General features: G+C 32.4%; 1 protein-coding gene across 3 annotated transcripts; it reads left to right on the top strand.

Annotated features, from left to right (window-relative positions):
- The first annotated feature begins 10621 nt into the window (after nucleotides 1-10621).
- Nucleotides 10622-15028, top strand: LOC125205476 (F-box/kelch-repeat protein SKIP11). Of its 3 annotated transcripts, XM_048104443.1 has the most exons (4): nucleotides 10622-10969; nucleotides 11712-12929; nucleotides 13065-13138; nucleotides 14527-15028. In XM_048104443.1, exons 2-3 carry the CDS (start codon nucleotides 11714-11716, stop codon nucleotides 13133-13135), a joined length of 1287 nt encoding a protein of 428 aa, XP_047960400.1. In that variant the 5' UTR covers nucleotides 10622-10969; nucleotides 11712-11713; the 3' UTR covers nucleotides 13136-13138; nucleotides 14527-15028. The 3 variants fall into 3 exon arrangements, with proteins under 3 accessions (XP_047960400.1, XP_047960399.1, XP_047960398.1); XM_048104442.1 differs by lacking the exon at nucleotides 14527-15028 and having other exon boundaries at nucleotides 13065-13524; XM_048104441.1 differs by lacking the exon at nucleotides 14527-15028 and having other exon boundaries at nucleotides 10625-10969; nucleotides 11712-13524.
- Nucleotides 15029-19972: the final 4944 nt, after the last annotated feature.

Raw genomic sequence — 19972 nt, forward strand, 5'->3', positions numbered from 1 at the left:
GGAAGGGGTGGGAGCGCATCAGTGGCCGCGGTCGGCCGCTTTTTCGGCGTTGTACGCCAACGCATTCTTCCGTCCGGCTCACTAGTGGGGCAGAATGAGGAGGACGCCCGGAGGATAGCCGAGAGTCGGTTCCCCTTGGCTGGGAAGTACAAGGAGTTCCACTTCTGGGAGTGCTATGTGTTGTTGAAGGACTCCGAAAAGTTCCGTGCGGGGTGCGACGCTGGGTGGCCGAAGAAGGAGAGGCTGAACTATACCGGCGACTACAGCGGCAGCAGCGGCGGATCCCACGACCTCCCCTCGGATGCTTGAGGAGTTTCCATCCCCTCCTTCATTTTTGCTGGTCGCCCTCGCCCGGTTTGACAGATGCGGGCGCAACGGGCTGCGAGGGGAGGATCCCCCTATCGCCCCATGAGGTCCAGTCCACCGCCCTCCCACCCGCCCCACTCGAGTATACTCTCTATTCGCGTAACAAAACGCGGGCTGAGATGTACAAGGTCTTCCAAGAGTGGAAGAACGCCACCGACCCCACGGAGAAGATGTTTCTTCACTCGATGCTCGAGAGCATGCCGGTTGATTTGGATACCGCGAGGGCACAGATGGGGGGTTCCGATGTGGGGTCAGGTACCCCGGGTGGCGGCAGCGGCGACGGCGACGGCGACGAGGAGTAGAGAGTGGCGGGGCTCGTGTGTGGAAGCCCTTTTTTTAAAAAAAATCATGTATTTTTTTTAAAAAAATCTTTGTACTTTTTTTGAACGAAATGAATTAATTTTTCCGTATCTGTGTCGTAAATTTAATCCGTAATTTAATCGTAATTTTAATGCCGTATATATAGTATATTTTGAATTATTTTTATTGCGGCTGGCCTATGGCTAGCCTAAATCTGATGTGGCAGGTGGATTTTTAGTGCTGCTGACGTGGCACGGAGAGAGAGTGGCTGGCCTATTTGCATTGGAGATGCTCTTACACTCAAACTTTTCTTAAAACCCGCACCCAACTCAACCGGAACTCCTATTCGCGGACGGAGGGAATACCTTTTTTCTTTGGAGTATGTTTTTTTTGGAAGGGTATATTTCACTTTTTGAGGAGGTATATAGATGATATACCTCTTTTATTTACCCTTCCTTGTTGGAGATGCTCTTAGAGTACTACCTCCGTCCACCAAAATAGTCATAGTTGCGTATGGCAAAGATTTAAATATGCAATTGGTAAAATAAGAAAGATGGGAAAGAGTAAGAGAAAAGTAGTGTTAATGGATTATGGGGTCCATATTATTAATAGTATTTAAATGTTTAAAATTTACATATTTAGAAATTGGTCGATTTAGTACTCCATCCGTTCCATAGTAATAGAGTCATTTTGTAATTTTAGTATGTTCCATAGTAAGAGCATCTCCAAGGGGAGAGGTAAATGGTGAGGTAAACTAATATAACTACCATATTTACCTTTTTTTCATGAAAAATCATTCTCCAAGGGGAGAGGTATATGAGAAAGTATTATACCTTTTTTCCATTTTTTTAAGAGGTATCTTTACCTCCCCATCAATGGAAAGGTAAAATCTTTTAACTACCATATTTGCCTTCTTTTCATGAAAAAACCTTCTCCAAGGGGAAAGATATTTAAAAAGGTATTACACTTTATATTTTTTAATACATTTTGTACTATTATTTTATTTTTAAAAAATAATTTACCTATCTATATACCTTTTTCCTTTGGAAGGTGTTACTTTTTAGAAGTGTATATTTCACTTTTTAAGAAGGTAATATATACCTTCTCCCCTTGGAGATGCTCTAATAGAGTCATTTCCTTTTTTAGTAAAAATCAACACATTTTTCCACACCTATTTTACTCTCTCTTATTTTATTCTCTCTTTGTCTCTGTACTTTTTTCATTTTCCACTTTACTTAACTCAATTTTTCCACGCCTAATATAATTTTTCTTAATCTTCGTGCTGAAAAGAAATGCTTCCATTATTATGTAACGAAGGGAGTAGTATCTTTTATGGACGGTCTAAAATGAAAAAACTAATCTAATTTTTGCGGATGATGTAGTATGAATTATTGAGAGAAATAAAAGCATATGCTAATGGTTTTACTTTTCACATTTGTCAAAATTGTGAAGGGAAAATAGAATCAAATATTCCACAAGCCATCAACTTTCATACTGTATAATGAATAAACGCGCATTTCATATTCAATTTTTTTGTTAAATCGGAGTAACTGTTTATCCCACTTAGATTCTACTTATTAATCAAATTGAGTAGATTACTATTTTATTTTCATATATTCCAAAAGTACGACTCGTCATCTTCACATAATACATATATAAATTAATAGAGAAATCAATATACTGCTCATCATTTGTAAGCATTTCTGAATAATTAAAACACATGGTATCCATAAACACATTATTGCAAGTTGGGGTAGTACTACCTAACTAATTTAAATTTGATACTATATGTATGTTTTTTTATATGATGGTGTCATTTTCATGTAAATGTTGGTCTAAAATGATTTTGTATTGCAATAAAAAGTCGGTTCGGCAAAATTCACGGATTTGTTGTTCCCTTCTTTTTAATTTAAATGAAGAGGACATAAAGGTACCTTTCTATATATACTATATTAACTTGCATGTAAATTGATCATTCAATTTTTATAATTCCCAAACCTTGTGTCTTCCCAAATTCAATCTAATATATTGTAAGGTAATGTTTTTATTGAACTTGTAGACATGAATATTGAATTTAAATAACTAAACGGTTGCATCATGTTATATTACAAGTATCTATCATAATTGATACTACTATATTCAATAATGAGATATAAACTATTAACTCGAATACATCACAATTATACAAATTAATCAGAAATAATATCACCACCCACTGACCCACCTCATTTTATACATACTTTTATTTCTGTGGAACCAATTAGTAACACTATGCCCAAATAAGTAGATGTTCTGTTTCACGTGATTAAATAAATTCTCTCTCATTTTTGTGTGGTTTGTGTACGTTCGTGTATACGTATGTATCTATCTAACGATTAAACACACTTACATGTAAAAAGAGTAATTCACATTTCTTTATCTCAAATATTTGATAGATGTGACTTTGATTTGAAGGTGACATTTGCCTAACAATACTTGTCAAGGATATTAATATTCGAAAAGAAAGTCACTTCGAAATACGTCTCTTCCAGTGACCTTTGCAATTTGTGCAAGATTTTTAAATTGCTATAATTAGAAGAATAACTTTTAATATTCTTTTTATTTACCTTTTTAAAAAATTATAGTACTAGTTCAATAATTAAATACGAATAAAACAATGTTATCTAACCAATAAGATGTTGGAATATAAACTTCACTAAATACGATGTTGCTTCCGATAATTGACCATTATATTTGATTTTCATTTTCAAGAGTATAAGTTGAACTCAGTTAATTTTTAAAAAATCGATGATATAATTGTCGACGTGGATGCACTATGTACTTAGATAATGACGATTTCCCAAATGGAGGAAGTTATTTGTATACTATTACATAAATTATGATAATAAGTTTGTATCTATAGCCGTTAATGAAATATAACCCCTATTGTTTTCTCAAAAAATGCAAAGGTGTAAGTATCACTTGATCGATTTTGTAGTACATTATATTTTCATGGACATCCCACAAAAAGACACTTTCCTAGTACCTTTTAAACAATGACATATTCATATGATATCTAAGGGGTCGACCTATTTCATCGCAAATATATGAGGGTTGAAAAAGTTCTATTAAATTTGGTCTTTGTGCAATAACCGATCATACAATGCGACTCTCCTTCCACTCGAGGTTATGGTTTACTTCCATTCTTCATTCTTCATCTATTATCGGTGACGACCAATGTATTATCTTTGCCTTTTGACGCCTCCATCTACTTCTTTAGCAATTTAGTAATTCCGTATACTAGGTCCATCATTACTGATCATACACTATCTTCTTTATAAAACCTTTGTCTTAAAATTTGTAAAATTGTTCAAATTAAACAGAAAAACAGAGCCAAGCTAACAAAAATACTGTAATATTGTTCAAAGTTCAAACCTTTATCATCTCCTTCTCCATTTGTGCATAACATGCAAGAAGTACTACTACAATGCTTCAAGTCATTGTACGACTTAAAATTCGTGCAATAATACCGTAATAAATTTTATAGAACAATGTACAATTAGTAACTTATTTAAGCTTTCCCACCACTCAATAATGATTCACATGACAAATGGTGGCCACGTGGGCGGATTTGATTGGATGAATGATGCCTCGAGATTAATTGTTAAGCAATTAGTGCACGCCAGAATCCTTATAGTGAAATTGCTTTGTTTTGAAGTTTGTTCGTGTTTCTCATTCTACTATATAACTTTACCCAATTATATTTAATTATTACTCTATGCACCCCTAAAGTTGATGTGCGCACGTGCCTATGTTTTTGGTATTTCGCCTTTTGCATTCTTTTAAGTTTTACTAACTTTTTTCATAGGAAAAGAAAAAAAGAAACGTTTTTTCTCAAAATTTTATAGTGCATTCTTGATTCATGATTTGAAAATTAGACCATCACAATCTTCCTATGAAATCTCACATGTCTTCAAAAATGGAGAGGCATTTAAGAAATGTCACTAATCCGAAACGACAAAGAAAAAATAAAGTCACCTAACATAATGCTATTATCACATGATAGTACTACTATATAAGCTAAAGTAGTATTAATAATTAAATCCTTTCAAAAACATAGAAGACGAACCAAATTGGGAAATAAAGCCGGCAAAGGCGGATATATATTCTACACTTGTGATCTTTCATTAAAAAATTCCCATGTTTGGTTATGGAAAAGGAGAGTTGAAGGTGGATCAACAAACGCGACCATTAATTTATAATTAATCCATATTAAAATAAAAGGGAATTGTTTATTTGGTTGAGATATTTGAAAGAATAAAGCCTAGATCCGCTGCCTTTCGAGACAACTGTTCGGCGATGGAGGCTGATTCGGGCTGCGGCACGTGGCCGGCGAATCTGGACAGGTGTCGCCCCTCCATTGGAGGAGAACATCGTAATCTGTGCATGCCGCGGTGGCGCAGATCGGATTTAGGAAAAGAGCGCCAATCACATGCGCCGCACGTGTCAGAAATTTTTGTAGCTGCACGACGCCGTCAATCTCGTATGTACAATTATGAGAACCGCTCTAAGATTAGGTTTACCGTTTACTAATAAAAATTACTTACATACATGAATCCGTAATTTATTAACATAGTTTGAAATACTCTATTGTCATTCAAAATTCATATAACTTGAGCTGATTTGCTTAAATTCACACCCAATTTGAGTAGATGTAACATCAAAAACTTATTTTGTTCTATTTATTTATATTGAATTTAAATTTTATATTATTTTTGTCTCATAAAATATTTGCAGTAGCTATAATACACAAATATAATATAAACTTTCTATAAAAAATCAGATTTTGTGTAGGATAGAAGATGGTTTTAGAACTTTATTCAAAAGATTTAGTGTGTTGATGGAAAGTAACTATAATTACTTTGACCGATCATTATTTACTCTTATAATAACAGTACTGGAGTATTAAATTGTGAATATACTATATTTTTATCTTGGCAGGCAAAATCCCAAAAGTTAAATCACAATTCGTGAACAAAGAAGAAAAGTCTACCAACAATGAAACGTGTGTTCTCATTATGAATTGAATAATCTTTTTAATTTGTTATATGGTTGGACCACAATTAGAATTTGAACTATATTCACAACCATACAGCTCTTTCCATTCTTCCCTTTCATTTTATTGGTTGAATTTCAGACTGGATTTGGACAATTAACTTTTGCAACCAGGAGTAATACCCATATTTTATTTGTAGATATTTTTTTTTTTGTGTGTGGGGCAAAAGCAATAGAAGAGTTTAGCCAACTGTAACAGCTGGGTGTTCAAATATATATCTGCACTAAATTAAATCAATTAATGAACTCTAAATTCAAAGACAACAGTCGACTGTTTAAATAACTGTAACAGTCATGTATTCAACTATATATATACATAATAGCCACTTAGGTTTGTGTTAAAATGACAATTCCTATTAAAGTAACACCGTGACACCACTTATACAACAATATGATAAACGTTACACAACAATCTATAAATTGTTGTATAGCGTGTTGGATATTGTTGGCCACGAAAAATTGTTATATAGTGTACACCATATTGCTGGCTGTCTTTTTCAGAATTTTTTTTGGCCACATGTCAGCATATTATTCGTCCACGTGTATAAATGATTGGCTAAGAATTGTGGTATGATGTTATTTTAAGAGGTGATAACACACCCTAACACTCCCCTAGCCACTTATTTATCAAAAATAAATCTAGCTCAATATCACCAAATTAATATGAATAATATAAAATCCTAGTTTTAGATGGTTGAAACTCACTTATATGTATTATTTGGTAGTACATTTTTTTTACTTGGAAAATATCAAATTAGTATTATAACAAATTTTATTTTACCGTAACTATATATTGGTGGTATATGAAAACAGACGAAAACGAAAATAATAACGCAACTGTGCCAGTCTTAGACAATTAATTTGTTGGAATAATTCAATTTGGTCAATTGTAACTTATGCATGCATGATATATAAATTAGTCATTGGTAGTGTATGATCGTCCAAAATAAGTTCAAATGTCAAGCAATAATAATTTAATGTGTGATGCGTGACGTTACAATGTTAGCTTATTCATAATTAACTAAGGAATTTAAATTTTCTAGTTTTCAGAAAAGCCTACGGAAATCTATGATAAATAGACTGAATTTGTCACACACTAATATTTGCAGAATATTAAGCTATCGGATATAATAATCTATTTATTGATAAAATAAATTTAAAACAAAATATAAAACTTTAGACGCGGGGAATAATGCAGTTGTACATTATGAATTCAAATAATAAGACGCAGATGGTTCGATATTTATCGTCAACTCACTTTAAATTAAATAAATTGTTGCTCCATTATTATCACTATAGGTAGATGATAAAATATATTCTATCGCAATTAAGTTGTAGTACTAATTTTATCTACAAGTGTGAATCGACGGTACCGACCACACGCCCAAATCTTAATAATCAAGGATTAATTAATTTAATTTTGAAGGGTGGCGCCTAATATTCCAAGAAATCACGATCATATCGAAGGGTCAATAACCATGATTATCCAAAGTGTTGCTGCTTACAACTCTTTTGTAATCACCATTACGATAAAAAGTTCATGTTGTCTATATCATGAACGTGTCTACACTTACAAACATCCATCAATTATACCAATATTAGTAGTATAATAGATTTATCGTGAATAGTGTTTTCATTAGGATAAAAATTGGTATCATGGTACACGAGAAGAGGTCGGTGCATATCAAATTAAATTAATGAAATGCAGCGATGGTGCCCATTTAATTATATACTAATATATTGAAACCTAATCATGATTAAATGTAGGAGTCACCAAGTTCAATAAAAATCCTAGTGTATTGGGAAATAATTAAATCTCATTAAGTAATAAAACCAACATTCAATTTGGATGTTTCTTAAGTTTTGATTAATCCACCAATGTTGAATAAATCAAAGTAATTTGGACGACAATTTCATCATTAGGCACTAGCCACTTTTGTCATTGACCTTATGAACTATGACATAAATCGTGTTTTATGCGAAGAATGATCAAAATTGTGTGCTACTTTTGACATTGGTTGCAAATTTGGATGTTATCTCTATTCAATCCTCTTAGTCTTAGATTAATTAGGTTGTTTGGAACGGTTTTGGTAAACTTAATGATGATTAAGTTAATTTAAGAAGTTCGAACACCGCTAAAAGTATCACACCGTCCTTAGTGATTCTACACCCAATCATAATGTTTTCCTTTTCTTGCTCTCTCCTTTCTCCTTTCTCCTTTCTCCATTCCCATAAAATTAAGTAAATTATAAATTATAGGGTGGTTTTAGAATTGATTTCTGATGTTCAACTCATTTCTCATGGTCAATGATATTTAACTCATTTCTCCAAATAAACGAGATACTGTTAGGAGAACATAATTGTTCAAGATTCCCTTCAAAAGATATTGGAGGTTCTAATCGATTTATGGCTTCTTGATATAATTATGTAAATGAAATATAAAAAATAGAAAGAGAAATACTATGAAATATAGATAGATTGATAAAAACTAACCCTTATAGCAAAAATGTTCAACAAAAATGTAAAAGTACCTTAAATAAAATTTAAGTTTTTGTCCAAAAACTTATGGTGTTCTTTTTTCTTTATGAAGTACCGCTAATATGCAACCTCAATAGTTCATATATCTATTTCTCAATTAACCCAATTTTGAAGTCATTTTATTAAAAAAAAAATTCGTTTCATACCGTAAAATTCGAATTTTATCATACTTATCATCATATTATTCACACCTCAAAATCTGTCTTATCAAATTCTTCAAAAAATAAAAAATAAAAAAAATTACTATCATTTTTCTTCCAAATTCTGTACCATTCTTCTCATTTGCTCCCATTTTCAACCAAATTTCCTCTCTAATTTCACTTTCTCAGTTTTTCCTTTGACATTCGACTAATATGAAGGTCAATAAAGATTTTGAAGAAAATTTTAGAAAACTAGTAGAAAAATAATTAGATGTTATGTACTAGTAATGTTCTTTTATATTTAGAAATGTACGACCTCAAAATTGAATAGTATTTCGAAAACTATAATCATCAGTCTCACTCCCCAAAAAAATTTTATGGGACTGTCAATGCATTAATCTATAACATGTTTAATTATTGGTCAGTCAAAGCATTAGTCTATATAACTCTAACATGTTTAATTTTTGAGTGAACTACATAAATGTTACCTGATTTTTCACTTTCGCACATAAATGGTATCTGATTTTTATTTTATATCGTTTTTGGTACCTCATGACAAAAATAACCTTACGTGCCAAACATGTGATTTTTTTGTTATGGAGGATATTTTTGGAATTTCAATTAAATAGAACCTCTTCCTTTCTTATTTCTGTTTTTCTTCTTTAGTTTCTTCTTCTTTCTTTTTTTCATTTTCTTCTTTCTTTTTAGTATTTTATCTTCTTTTCTTCCTTTTTTTCCCCTTAGTTTATGTTTCCTCATTTTTCTTTTCTCTTTTTTTTCTTCTTTTTTTAGTGTTTTATACATTCATCTAATTGCATTGATAATATAAATCAATAACAAAACACCTAATTAAATTAATTATTTAAAATAATTAAATCAATTGAATATTTTTAATTCATTATTTATACTCATTTTAAGGTTGAAACACCTAACTAAAAATGCTCGACTCTTTATCATTATGAATACAATTCACAATTTTAAATTTTGATTAAGACTATATTGATTAGTTATTAATTTAATATAAAATAATTATTATTATTTATTAATTACTACTAGTTATTACTATTATAACAATATTATTATTATTATAATATTTAAACATAATTATAACTATAATTATGATTATGATTAAAAATATTTAAATGATATTAAAAAATAAATTAATTATTAATTTATAACATCAAAATAATAATATTAATATTGATTAATAATAATAGTATAAAGAGTGGGGAGAATGAGAGAAGGTATTATAATATCATTTTGGTACTAGTTTTGTCAATGCCCAAAATACCCTTTATGACACAAATGGAAAAATGAATTTGTTTAGAGGATATTTTGGAGTGAAAATTGCATCAGGTACCAAATATGTGATTAATAGTACCAAAAACGATATAAAATAAAGACCAGATACCGTTTATATGCGAAAGTGAAAGATCAGGTATCGTTTACGTAGTTCACTCTTAATTTTTTTCACTTCCATAAAATTATTTAGTTCTTTACATCGATTCAAATAAACACCAAGATTATTAATAAGTTGAAGGTGTTTTTGGCCTAGCAAATATTCTTATTTTTATTGTACCCCCAAAATTAAAAGTTTGATACCACAACTCTGCAAGCGTGGAGAAATCGAATCCCACTTGTCCACCACCGCACCTCAACAGAAACACGTGTCGCCACCGACCGCCGCCGGTGTGCGGTGGCCCCTCCGCCACTAAAGAAGAAGCGAACATAAGCTGTAATTGGGCCCACGCCACCTCCTCAACCATCTCCCACAAAATTGAAAAAAAAAAAAACTTAAAAATTAAATAAAATTCTGCAAACAAAAAAAGTGCATGCGAACTGCGATTAAAGCAAAAATTAAGAAAAAAATGTTGCAAAAAAATGTCCATGTGATATTTACCTATCCAATGATGGAAAATAAACATTAATATAGTAATTGTACAGCTGCCATAGAAGCCCAACTCCCAAGTACAAAAAAGGTTAAATTTCTAGAAAATCCAATATTACTATTCTCATTCAACAATATTAATTTTGTTTAACATTGTTTGCATGCTAAATTATCTATACTAATGGGGTAATATTGGTAGAGATTAAAAAAAATGCTAATTAACACTACTAGAAATCTAGAAAGAAAAAATAATCATAAATTAAAAAAATAATTATGTAGAGAGAGAGAGAGAAAAGTGTCGTCAAAAGTCCAAAATTGATGCCCCAAAGCCAAAGCCGTAGCCGAAGCCCAAAGCCTCTGGCTTTGATTGAAATGCAGAGAGAATCCATTTGATTTCAATTACAACGCCAAGAACTGTAACTGAAGTTTCTCTCTCTTCTCTCAATTCTCACACACAAACAAATACACACTTCACAACCATAAAGACATTAAGAAACAATAAAAGCCGGAAAGAAAAAAAGGAAGATATATATATTACAGCAAAAAGGAAAACAATTGCAAGCAGCGGGGTCGAGAAAGAAGAGATTTTGCACTCGGATAGCTTCAATCAGCCCTCTTTCCTTTTTCCTTATAGTTGAAATTTGTAAGTTTATGATTTATCATCTCGTCTATTGTTAATTCATTATTTCTTGCAAGCTATGTTTGAATCTTGTTCGATTTGCTCTATCTGTGGTCGATTTTTGAAAGATCTAATGTGAGGAATAACACAAGCTGTAGACAAACCAATGCAAGATTCGAGCTTTTGGTTTTGATTTTTGTGAATTTGTGGGCAGTTGCGTGATTATTGATCTGAATTTTTGAGATCTAGTGATATTGCTTCTGAGCTTTGTGCATGTTCCAATTGATTGAGACTATTGATTTATTTGCTTATTTTCGATGTTTCTGAATCTGGGTTTATCTTGTATATGCTTTTCGAAACGTTTCTTTGCTTGTTATTCTGTGGTTTTTTGCTCAAATATCGAGTTTTAATGTGTTTTCTATTCATGGGAATTTGGTTTTTGTTGATGGATTTGGATCACGGATGGCTAGGTTTTTAAAGTTTCCTCCTTTTCTGCCCTTGTGCAATCGAGTTTTTAAGATTTCCCTTTTCTTGAAATTCAATTTGGTAAGTTGCAGTTGAAATTTACACATGAATTTTGGCAAGTTTATCTGGCCTTTTGATCTTCTTGTATGTTTGGTTATGGTTAATTTGCTTCTGTTATACATTAGTTTTTTTTATCTCATTTCTTCTTTTCAATTAGGTTTTTCTTTTCTTCATCCCATTCTTTCATTTTTTCAAGGAAAAGAGCTGAAAAACTCGTGCTAATTTTGGCTTGTATTCATAGATATGCTGCAAGACCGGCCTTGTTTGGTTTCGAGGGACTGTAATTCAATGACGTGTGAACAAGAAAGCAATAGGACTATGCTCTACGGGGCTGACAAGGTCGAGGTTAAGCAGGGCAAGCGCCACTTGGAAACGAATGGGGAGGAAGATTGCATCGTGAAAAAGGTGTCCAAGCATTCGGGCGATCAAGTAGATACTGATTTGTCTATTGGTGGGATTCTAAAGTCGGTTTCTGGCCAATCGAACAGCCATGGACAAGATGGCGATGATTCAGATTCGAGTTCATTGATTGCTGGCATTGGTCAGGACAACTCGATTAATTGTCTTATACGGTGCTCCCGGGCTGATTATGGTTTAATTGCATTACTGAACCGGAGTTTCCGGTCTCTTGTCCGTAGTGGTGAGCTGTATAAACTACGGCGGAAAAGTGGGGTGGTTGAGCATTGGGTTTACTTTTCCTGCGAGCTGCTTGAATGGGAAGCATTTGACCCTATAGGGTGCCGTTGGATGCATTTGCCAAGAATGTATTCAAATGATTGCTTTGTCTTTTCAGATAAGGAATCTTTGGCTGTTGGAACTGACCTTCTTGTTTTTGGGAAGAATGTCATGGCACACGTAATCTATAGATACAGTCTGTTGACGAACACATGGACTACCGGAATGAGCATGAACGAGCCTAGGTGTTTGTTTGGCTCTGCAAGCCTTGGGGAAATCGCCATACTGGCTGGCGGGTGTGACTCAAAGGGTAATATCCTCAGCTCTGCTGAGTTATACAATTCTGAAACGAGAACGTGGATGACGCTTCCAAGCATGAAAAAAGCAAGGAAAATGTGTTCTGCGGTTTTCATGGATGGAAAGTTTTACGTAATTGGAGGAATAGGAGGAGCTGAATCCAAGCTTCTGACATGTGGAGAGGAATATGATTTGGAAAAGGGGACTTGGACGGAGATCCTAAACATGTCCCCTAAGCGGACTAGTTCACCAAGAGAAAACGAACCACCTGCTACATCTGGGGCACCACCTCTGATTGCCGTTGTAAATAATGAATTGTATGCTGCTGATTATGCTTCAATGGAGGTGAGCAAATATAACAAGAAGAGTAGGGTTTGGATCGTCGTTGGTAAGTTGCCGAAACGTGCTGATTCTATGCGCGGTTGGGGATTAGCATTCAGAGGGTGTGGTGATCGTCTTATTGTTATTGGCGGGCCTCGTACTGCTGGTGAGGGTGTTATTAGAGTGCATTCGTGGGTTCCAAGTGAAGAGCCCGCGCAGTGGGATGTGCTTGGCGAAAAACGATGTGCCAGTTTTGTCTATAATTGTGCAGTGATGGGATGCTGAATATCTGTGTGTGCAGGCACCATACAAATTCGATGTTGTTTGCTTGTGGTTAACAATTGGTTCCCGGATGCACCCGGTTCTTGCTAATGGGTACTTTTCCCAAACTTTTTTAGTTTCGTTACATTCTTCTTTTAAAGTCGGACGATGATAGGGAAGATTGTCAGATATTACTCAAGATACAATTGAATGTTTCCATAAACTAGTCTTGAGCACAAGCTTTTTCCTTTTCTCTTCAAACATGATCGATATTTTCTTTTTCTCAAATGTCTTCTCCCACTCCTGGTGGAGTCCATGACAAGGTGGCGATGCATAGCAAAGAAAATAGTTTCGTTAACTTGAGAGCTAGGCATTTCTGTTGGCTGTAAGTTTTATTCTTAAACGAAACATAGAATTCAGCGTACTGGGGCTTTTATGGTCCTAAATTTCGTGAAACCGTCACAAAGGAAATAATAAAGTCTCGACATTTTTTATGGAAACGCAGCCTATTTAGTCTTTTGAATTAGTTGTATGCAGCTCTGTTATTGTTGTACATTTCCTTTTTTGATTCCTTCACATCTGTCATTATAGCATATCATCCTATTATAGTGTTAACATTATTCATTTTTCTAGGTTATAATGCTTATATCCTATTATAGTATTAACATTATTCATTTTCTATGTTTTAATGCTTACATTCGATTATAGTATTAACATTGTTCATGTGTCTATGTTTAATGCTTTTTCGTCGAACTTAGAATGTGTTGCTTTAATAATATCTTTTAAGATTAAATTCTCGCATCCTTAAAAGTAGTCGCTATGTCAAGCCCATACGTGCATAGGTGAATTTGATGATGTTGTTTGAGGTAAACAATAGTTCGAATTGATGTCCCTTATTCTTGATCAGGCTTAGAGCAAAATATGGTTAAATTAGATTATGTAGCTAAGCTGCACTATTCTGGTATTTGTAACTGAACCTCATCTGTCATTTGCATCTAAACATGACATAAAAACTCTGCAGATGAACTGAACCTCGACATCTTTTGGATGTTTTTCTTGTCTAGATAGGTGTTGGTTCGTGCATTCATTGAACGTTATCTCTTCAGTTGAATGTAGAGAAAAATGTTGGTAATAGTTGTATTATTTGTTTTGTTTATCACTTTGTGCTTTGCAGATATTGATTTAATCTCATCTGTCATTTGCATTCAAAAATGGCATATTGTGCATAAACATGCTATGTAGATAAGACTGAACCTCGGCTGCTTTTAGGTGCCTTTTCATGTATAGATAGGCAGAACCCCATCCGCACCACCTAATCCTTTCAATTCAACTCATGCGTGCGTGCGCCACTGGTGTTGGTTCACACAATTTATATGTGCATTCAATGAACGTTATCTCTATATGTGGATGTAGACAAATTCTCATCTGCACCATATTCTTATCTGTATGCTGAGCTGACCCTTAAAAGGGAGATGCTTTCTCTCTTTATACATTGATTGCAGATTTTGTAGGGATTTGCTTTCGTGCGTGATTCTTGCAGAATTACAGCCTCACGAGGCCGTTTTTGAAGCTGCATTTGTTGCAAAAGCCAAACTTGGTTAACTGGTACTGATTTATTGCTATGGTTTTTGTTGGTTTGTTTCATTTTCAACGCTAAGCTGTTTCGTCTACTTTAGTTGACCTTGTTAATTGCATTCGGTTTTATAGATGCTATACTTGTAGCTTATGATTTGCTAATTTGGAGGATTTATATACACCATGAGCTATTAGGAATTTATTTGGTGCCTAATATTATCTAATTGATCCAGTTAGGTATCTATTTTTCATCTTTGGTTGATATAGTAACATTTCATGGGCCTTCTTTACATTTGGGTAATACTATGTTGACTTCTACTCGTCAATGTTGTCATAATAGATTTTGTTTTCGTTTAAAGGTTTTTATGTTAGATTGTGGAAGAAACGAGTCAGAATTATTCTTGATATTAAATGGTGTGTTCGTATTTTTGTCTTGTTTGCATGCTAATTTGGAGGATTTATATACACCATGAGCTATTAGGAATTTATTTGGTGCCTAATATTATCTAATTGATCCAGTTAGGTATCTATTTTTCATCTTTGGTTGATATAGTAACATTTCATGGGCCTTCTTTACATTTGGGTAATACTATGTTGACTTCTACTCGTCAATGTTGTCATAATAGATTTTGTTTTCGTTTAAAGGTTTTTATGTTAGATTGTGGAAGAAACGAGTCAGAATTATTCTTGATATTAAATGGTGTGTTCGTATTTTTGTCTTGTTTGCATCCATATGTCCTGATTAAATTTGATTGGAATTAATCACACTTTTCATTTATAATCTATTGTTGATTAGATTTTAATCATAATCAGGATTTCGTTCTCGTGTATTTGGATGCGCTAGTGCGTGTCTCCGTTATTTACATTGTTTTGTGTACGAGTCTTTATTCAGTATCCCGATACTATATTTCTGTTCTTATATAGTGCAATTCCGATGACACCGACGACAGTAACGAGTAAGAGTTATTGGTCGCTAAAATCATGAAATTTGGCTGGAATTTATTACTCTTATGAAATTGAATTGGGCCCTAACAATATCTATCTGTTTTATATAATGGGCTCGATAAATTGGGCCCTATCAATATGTGTACTTTAAAATGGGCCAGCAAATAGGGTCCAAACAAATCAATGCTGATTCAACCAACAAATATTTCAAATACACTAATTCTTGATATTGGTCTTTAAAAAAAAGAGGAAATGAATTAGTTATAGAATTAAGGATCTAGCATGAAACGAATTTCTTATTCTCGAATTTAATCAATAAGTAATAATTTTAACCTAATTCTTTTTTTGAAATACACTAAACTTTTCAAAATTATTAAGAGGGTCCATGGGCACCAGTGGCCACCCTCCGCTTTGCTTATTGAGGATATTTAAATTTACATTGTAATTATAGGAAGCATCCAGTTTTTCTTATTGAGAATAAAATAAATTTACAAACTCCATATATGGATTTTACTGATCTTAAGAGTGAAACAAAAAATTTATCCTAAATTACAGTGGACTATAAAAACAGAAATAAAGAATGATCATGAGATTAACACTGTAATTAGCCCCTATTGATTTATGTAATCGTAATTTTTTTGCCTAAAGTTGCCAAGTAATAAAACACGATCAATTGGGGTATAGAGTGATGAAATTACACTACAAAAAACTTAAATTTTTAAGGAAGAAAAAATTGAGATGCCATTACTTGTGTTGGAATGTTTTGAAAAATTACAACAATTTAGGGCGTAAAAGAAAATGTTCCTAAATTAAGGATAAATTAACTTAATCTTATGGCACTTCCATTTGCGTCCTCTAATTTGACAACAATTTTGAAGCGCTAATGATATATTTAGAAACATGAATTAATGGTATTATTGTATTAAAAAATATCCTTAATGAAACAATGAAAAGGAGACAAGTACTAAAATATGATCAATTAATTTGTAGTATTATTTAATTTGGGGATTTTGATGATTAGTAAAAATAAAGAGTACCATAAAGTTGACAATACTAAAATATGATCAATTATTCCTGCTCTTTGTGTGCGCCCATATAACCTCTTTTATGCTGCGTCATATCCTCCCAAATCTTCACCAACCAATTGAATTGCTTATTTCCTATGGTTGAATTATCTTAAACAAGGCAACTAGCTAATTGAGATATCAATTTTAGTGACATTTTATTACTAGTAGAGTATTATTTATTACGAGAACGGCTATGATGGCTTTTAGTGCCCAAGTTGCGTATAACCTTCGAATTTCGATATGTTGCATATGCATATCTCGATCGAATGATATATTATTCCCTATATTTTATTAGAAGATTATTTAATAACATCTACAAAATTTATGTTGAAAACCCTCTCGAGTCGTTTAAAGCCCAATATAGCTACTATGTGAAAAACCTTTTATGGAGTATTTCAGTTGTAATAATTCAAACAAAATCAAATAAAAAATAATACCCATATCACTCACGGTCACGGAGTAATTTCAAAACCAATAATTAAAAATATGTTTATTTTATTTATTACTCCATAAAAATCTAGTAATACCACTAATTTACTCCCCCTGTCTAATAAATGTTGACACTATTTCCATTATAGTGTGTCTCTCTCCTACTCTGTCAAGTATGCATTTCAAATTAGGTCATTTTGTGTTTATTTTTATGGGACGAAAGAGGTATTAGTAAGTTTAAAAAATTAAAAATCTTTAAGGGCATCTTCTTCCCTTTTAGTTGGAACCTCCAAAACTGGGAACCATTATACTAAATCAACGTTAATTAATAGGTTGATAGATCTAAATCTTTTTTAAACAATGTAATCAAAGATGGGCTGTAAAGAAGAATAAGTTAATGTTATTCCACGTCTTCCAAGCATTTCTTTTAAGCTAATTTAAGCTTTTCCAATGGCCCATAAACTCGTGGATTGTTCAGTGTTGGCCTTTTTCAAATCTCCAAGATTAACCTAAGCAACATTAATTATTAAGAAGGATTAGGCATTTTTTTAGCGTTGGTCTTCACTTTTCAGATTTCTGGTTGTCTGGCTTTATCGATTGATTCGTCAAGTAATTAAGATATTGTTATGTGTTGCCAAAGAATGAAAAAATTAGTGCAACTTGAGGTTTAGTATGATAAATATAGCAAATATTTCTATAGATATATTCGTCTAATTAATTAACATATTTTGCTTGAAGCATGTATATCTAATAGTAAGATGTTAAAGAAAAAAATGAAGGGACTTCTTCTAACATTTTAGAATATAAATAAGGACTTATAAAAAAGCAATGAAATTGGACGTAATTAATGGGCGTTCAGAGAATTTCTGAAAAACAAGACTTGTGAATCTTAGATGAAGTCAATCATCCAACTAATATATTCAACTTAAAATTAACAAAGAATCTGACGAAGATGGACCACCAATATATGCTAATTATGTGGCGAGGCATAAATCTTGCTACATATATAAATTAAATTTGAGAAACATATGATAACAACCCATTCAATTTTGGGGAAATTGCTATCTAAAACAAAAGAAACTATTTTAATATTAATAAATTACCGCCTTTTTCAAAAAATAAAATTTAAAATGAGTATTATCGTATCACTGTTGCAAAATGATAGTAGTAGCAAATTATATTCGAACATTGACTAATACTACTATAATTGTATAAATTAATCAAAATAATATATACAAATTAAAGTCATGTATATAGCGTTTGGTTGTTTTAGAACGGAATATGAGAGTCGTCTATTACTTGGTCATTAATTTAAATTTAAATGTTGATGAAGAAAACTTTAGTGTTTGCCTCCAACTATGACTTATTTCAAATAAGCCATTTTCTGAAATAAATATCTTGACCTTTTATAGGAAACGTTCAAGTCAATGAGTAAAACATGACATTCTTAGAAGAAATGTGTAACCACTAGATGAAATTGAGGTGGACTTTGAATTTGTGTATAGCAATCAGAACTAATGCAAGAAAATAGTGGGTGATCAACTAAATTAAGAATTTAAGAGTAAACAACACTGCAGGTTAAGAGTTTGAAAATTATATTGAAAAGTTAGACCTAATTAATGAAATTTCACGCGTTTATAAAAATTGTAAGAAGTTTTAGGGGAAAAGCCGAATATGATAATAATATTATAATATGATTTTCATATTTCTAAGGCAAAAGATTATTACTACTATTGATATTCCAACCTGAGCAACTTCCAAGTACAGAAATACGAATGTTTAATACTAGTAAAACACAATAAATTGATCGACTTGATAATGAGTACCATAAGTGCATGCTAGACATATTAAATTAACACAAGATAATTAATTAAGATGTGCTTTAAGAGGAAAAAAAGAGAGAAAGATGTGCTTTAAGAGAAAGATATGCTATCTCACTCTTTTGAGTTGTTAAATAATCCATTTTTTTTAACTAGTTCGCTTCGAGTCTCAGCGGGCCGAGCTAGACTTTGATGGCCTAACATAACCTTATTTTATCTACCAAATAGCCAAATAACTCATATAACACATATATCTTGGCCTTATCTAGACTATCAAACAAGCACTAACTATTTAATTAGGAGGAAAATTACCATTATATATGTTGTCATTCTCATTAAATAACCCCAACAAACGTACAAAGCAGTACATTTCACACAGAAATACAGAGATAAAATTAATATGTCTTGTATAAGACTATTTCATCATGTAATGAAACTAGTAAACATTTGGAATTGAACATATATATCAATAATATAAAACGATATATTTATAATTTTATTCCTGTTTATACCTATAAATTTTGATTTGAATCTTGATTAGTACCCAATATGATAGTCACACTCAAATTATCGCGTAGTTTGAAAATTTTCAAGGCTATATATTCACATTAAAGTTGATATTGGTTATTATTTATCAAATAACAAGGGTGATTAGTTCAAACATGATAGAACTAAAAAGTGATTTGTTACAAACTTGTCCTCAAATTCCTACCTAAAAATAATCTAAAACTCCTCAATATGAAACACTTCGTAGGACAAATTTAATAACCCGATAAAATAATACGCGATATATCTAGTCAATCACAAATACAAAAATTCTATACAAAACACTTTTTATTATTGTGATTGGCAAATCACACCACGTATCCACATGTTTGGGAAGTAAATTTTTATTCCAAAGTTTGTCATAATCCAAACAAAAATAATTAAATAAATAAAATAAAATAGAATGGATCTGAATAAATACGAAAAACTGTCTATAATTTCAAGTTCCACCGTCAAAGCCGCTCCACACGTATTTGTTTCCATTTAATTCAAGTCTTGTAAGTTCTTTGTTTTTCATAAAGGCAATAACTTTAAACAAGGACTGGAAAAGACATAGCAAAAAGACG

This window comes from Salvia hispanica, chromosome 2 (assembly GCF_023119035.1).
Source record: "Salvia hispanica cultivar TCC Black 2014 chromosome 2, UniMelb_Shisp_WGS_1.0, whole genome shotgun sequence".
Classification (NCBI taxonomy): domain Eukaryota; kingdom Viridiplantae; phylum Streptophyta; class Magnoliopsida; order Lamiales; family Lamiaceae; genus Salvia; species Salvia hispanica.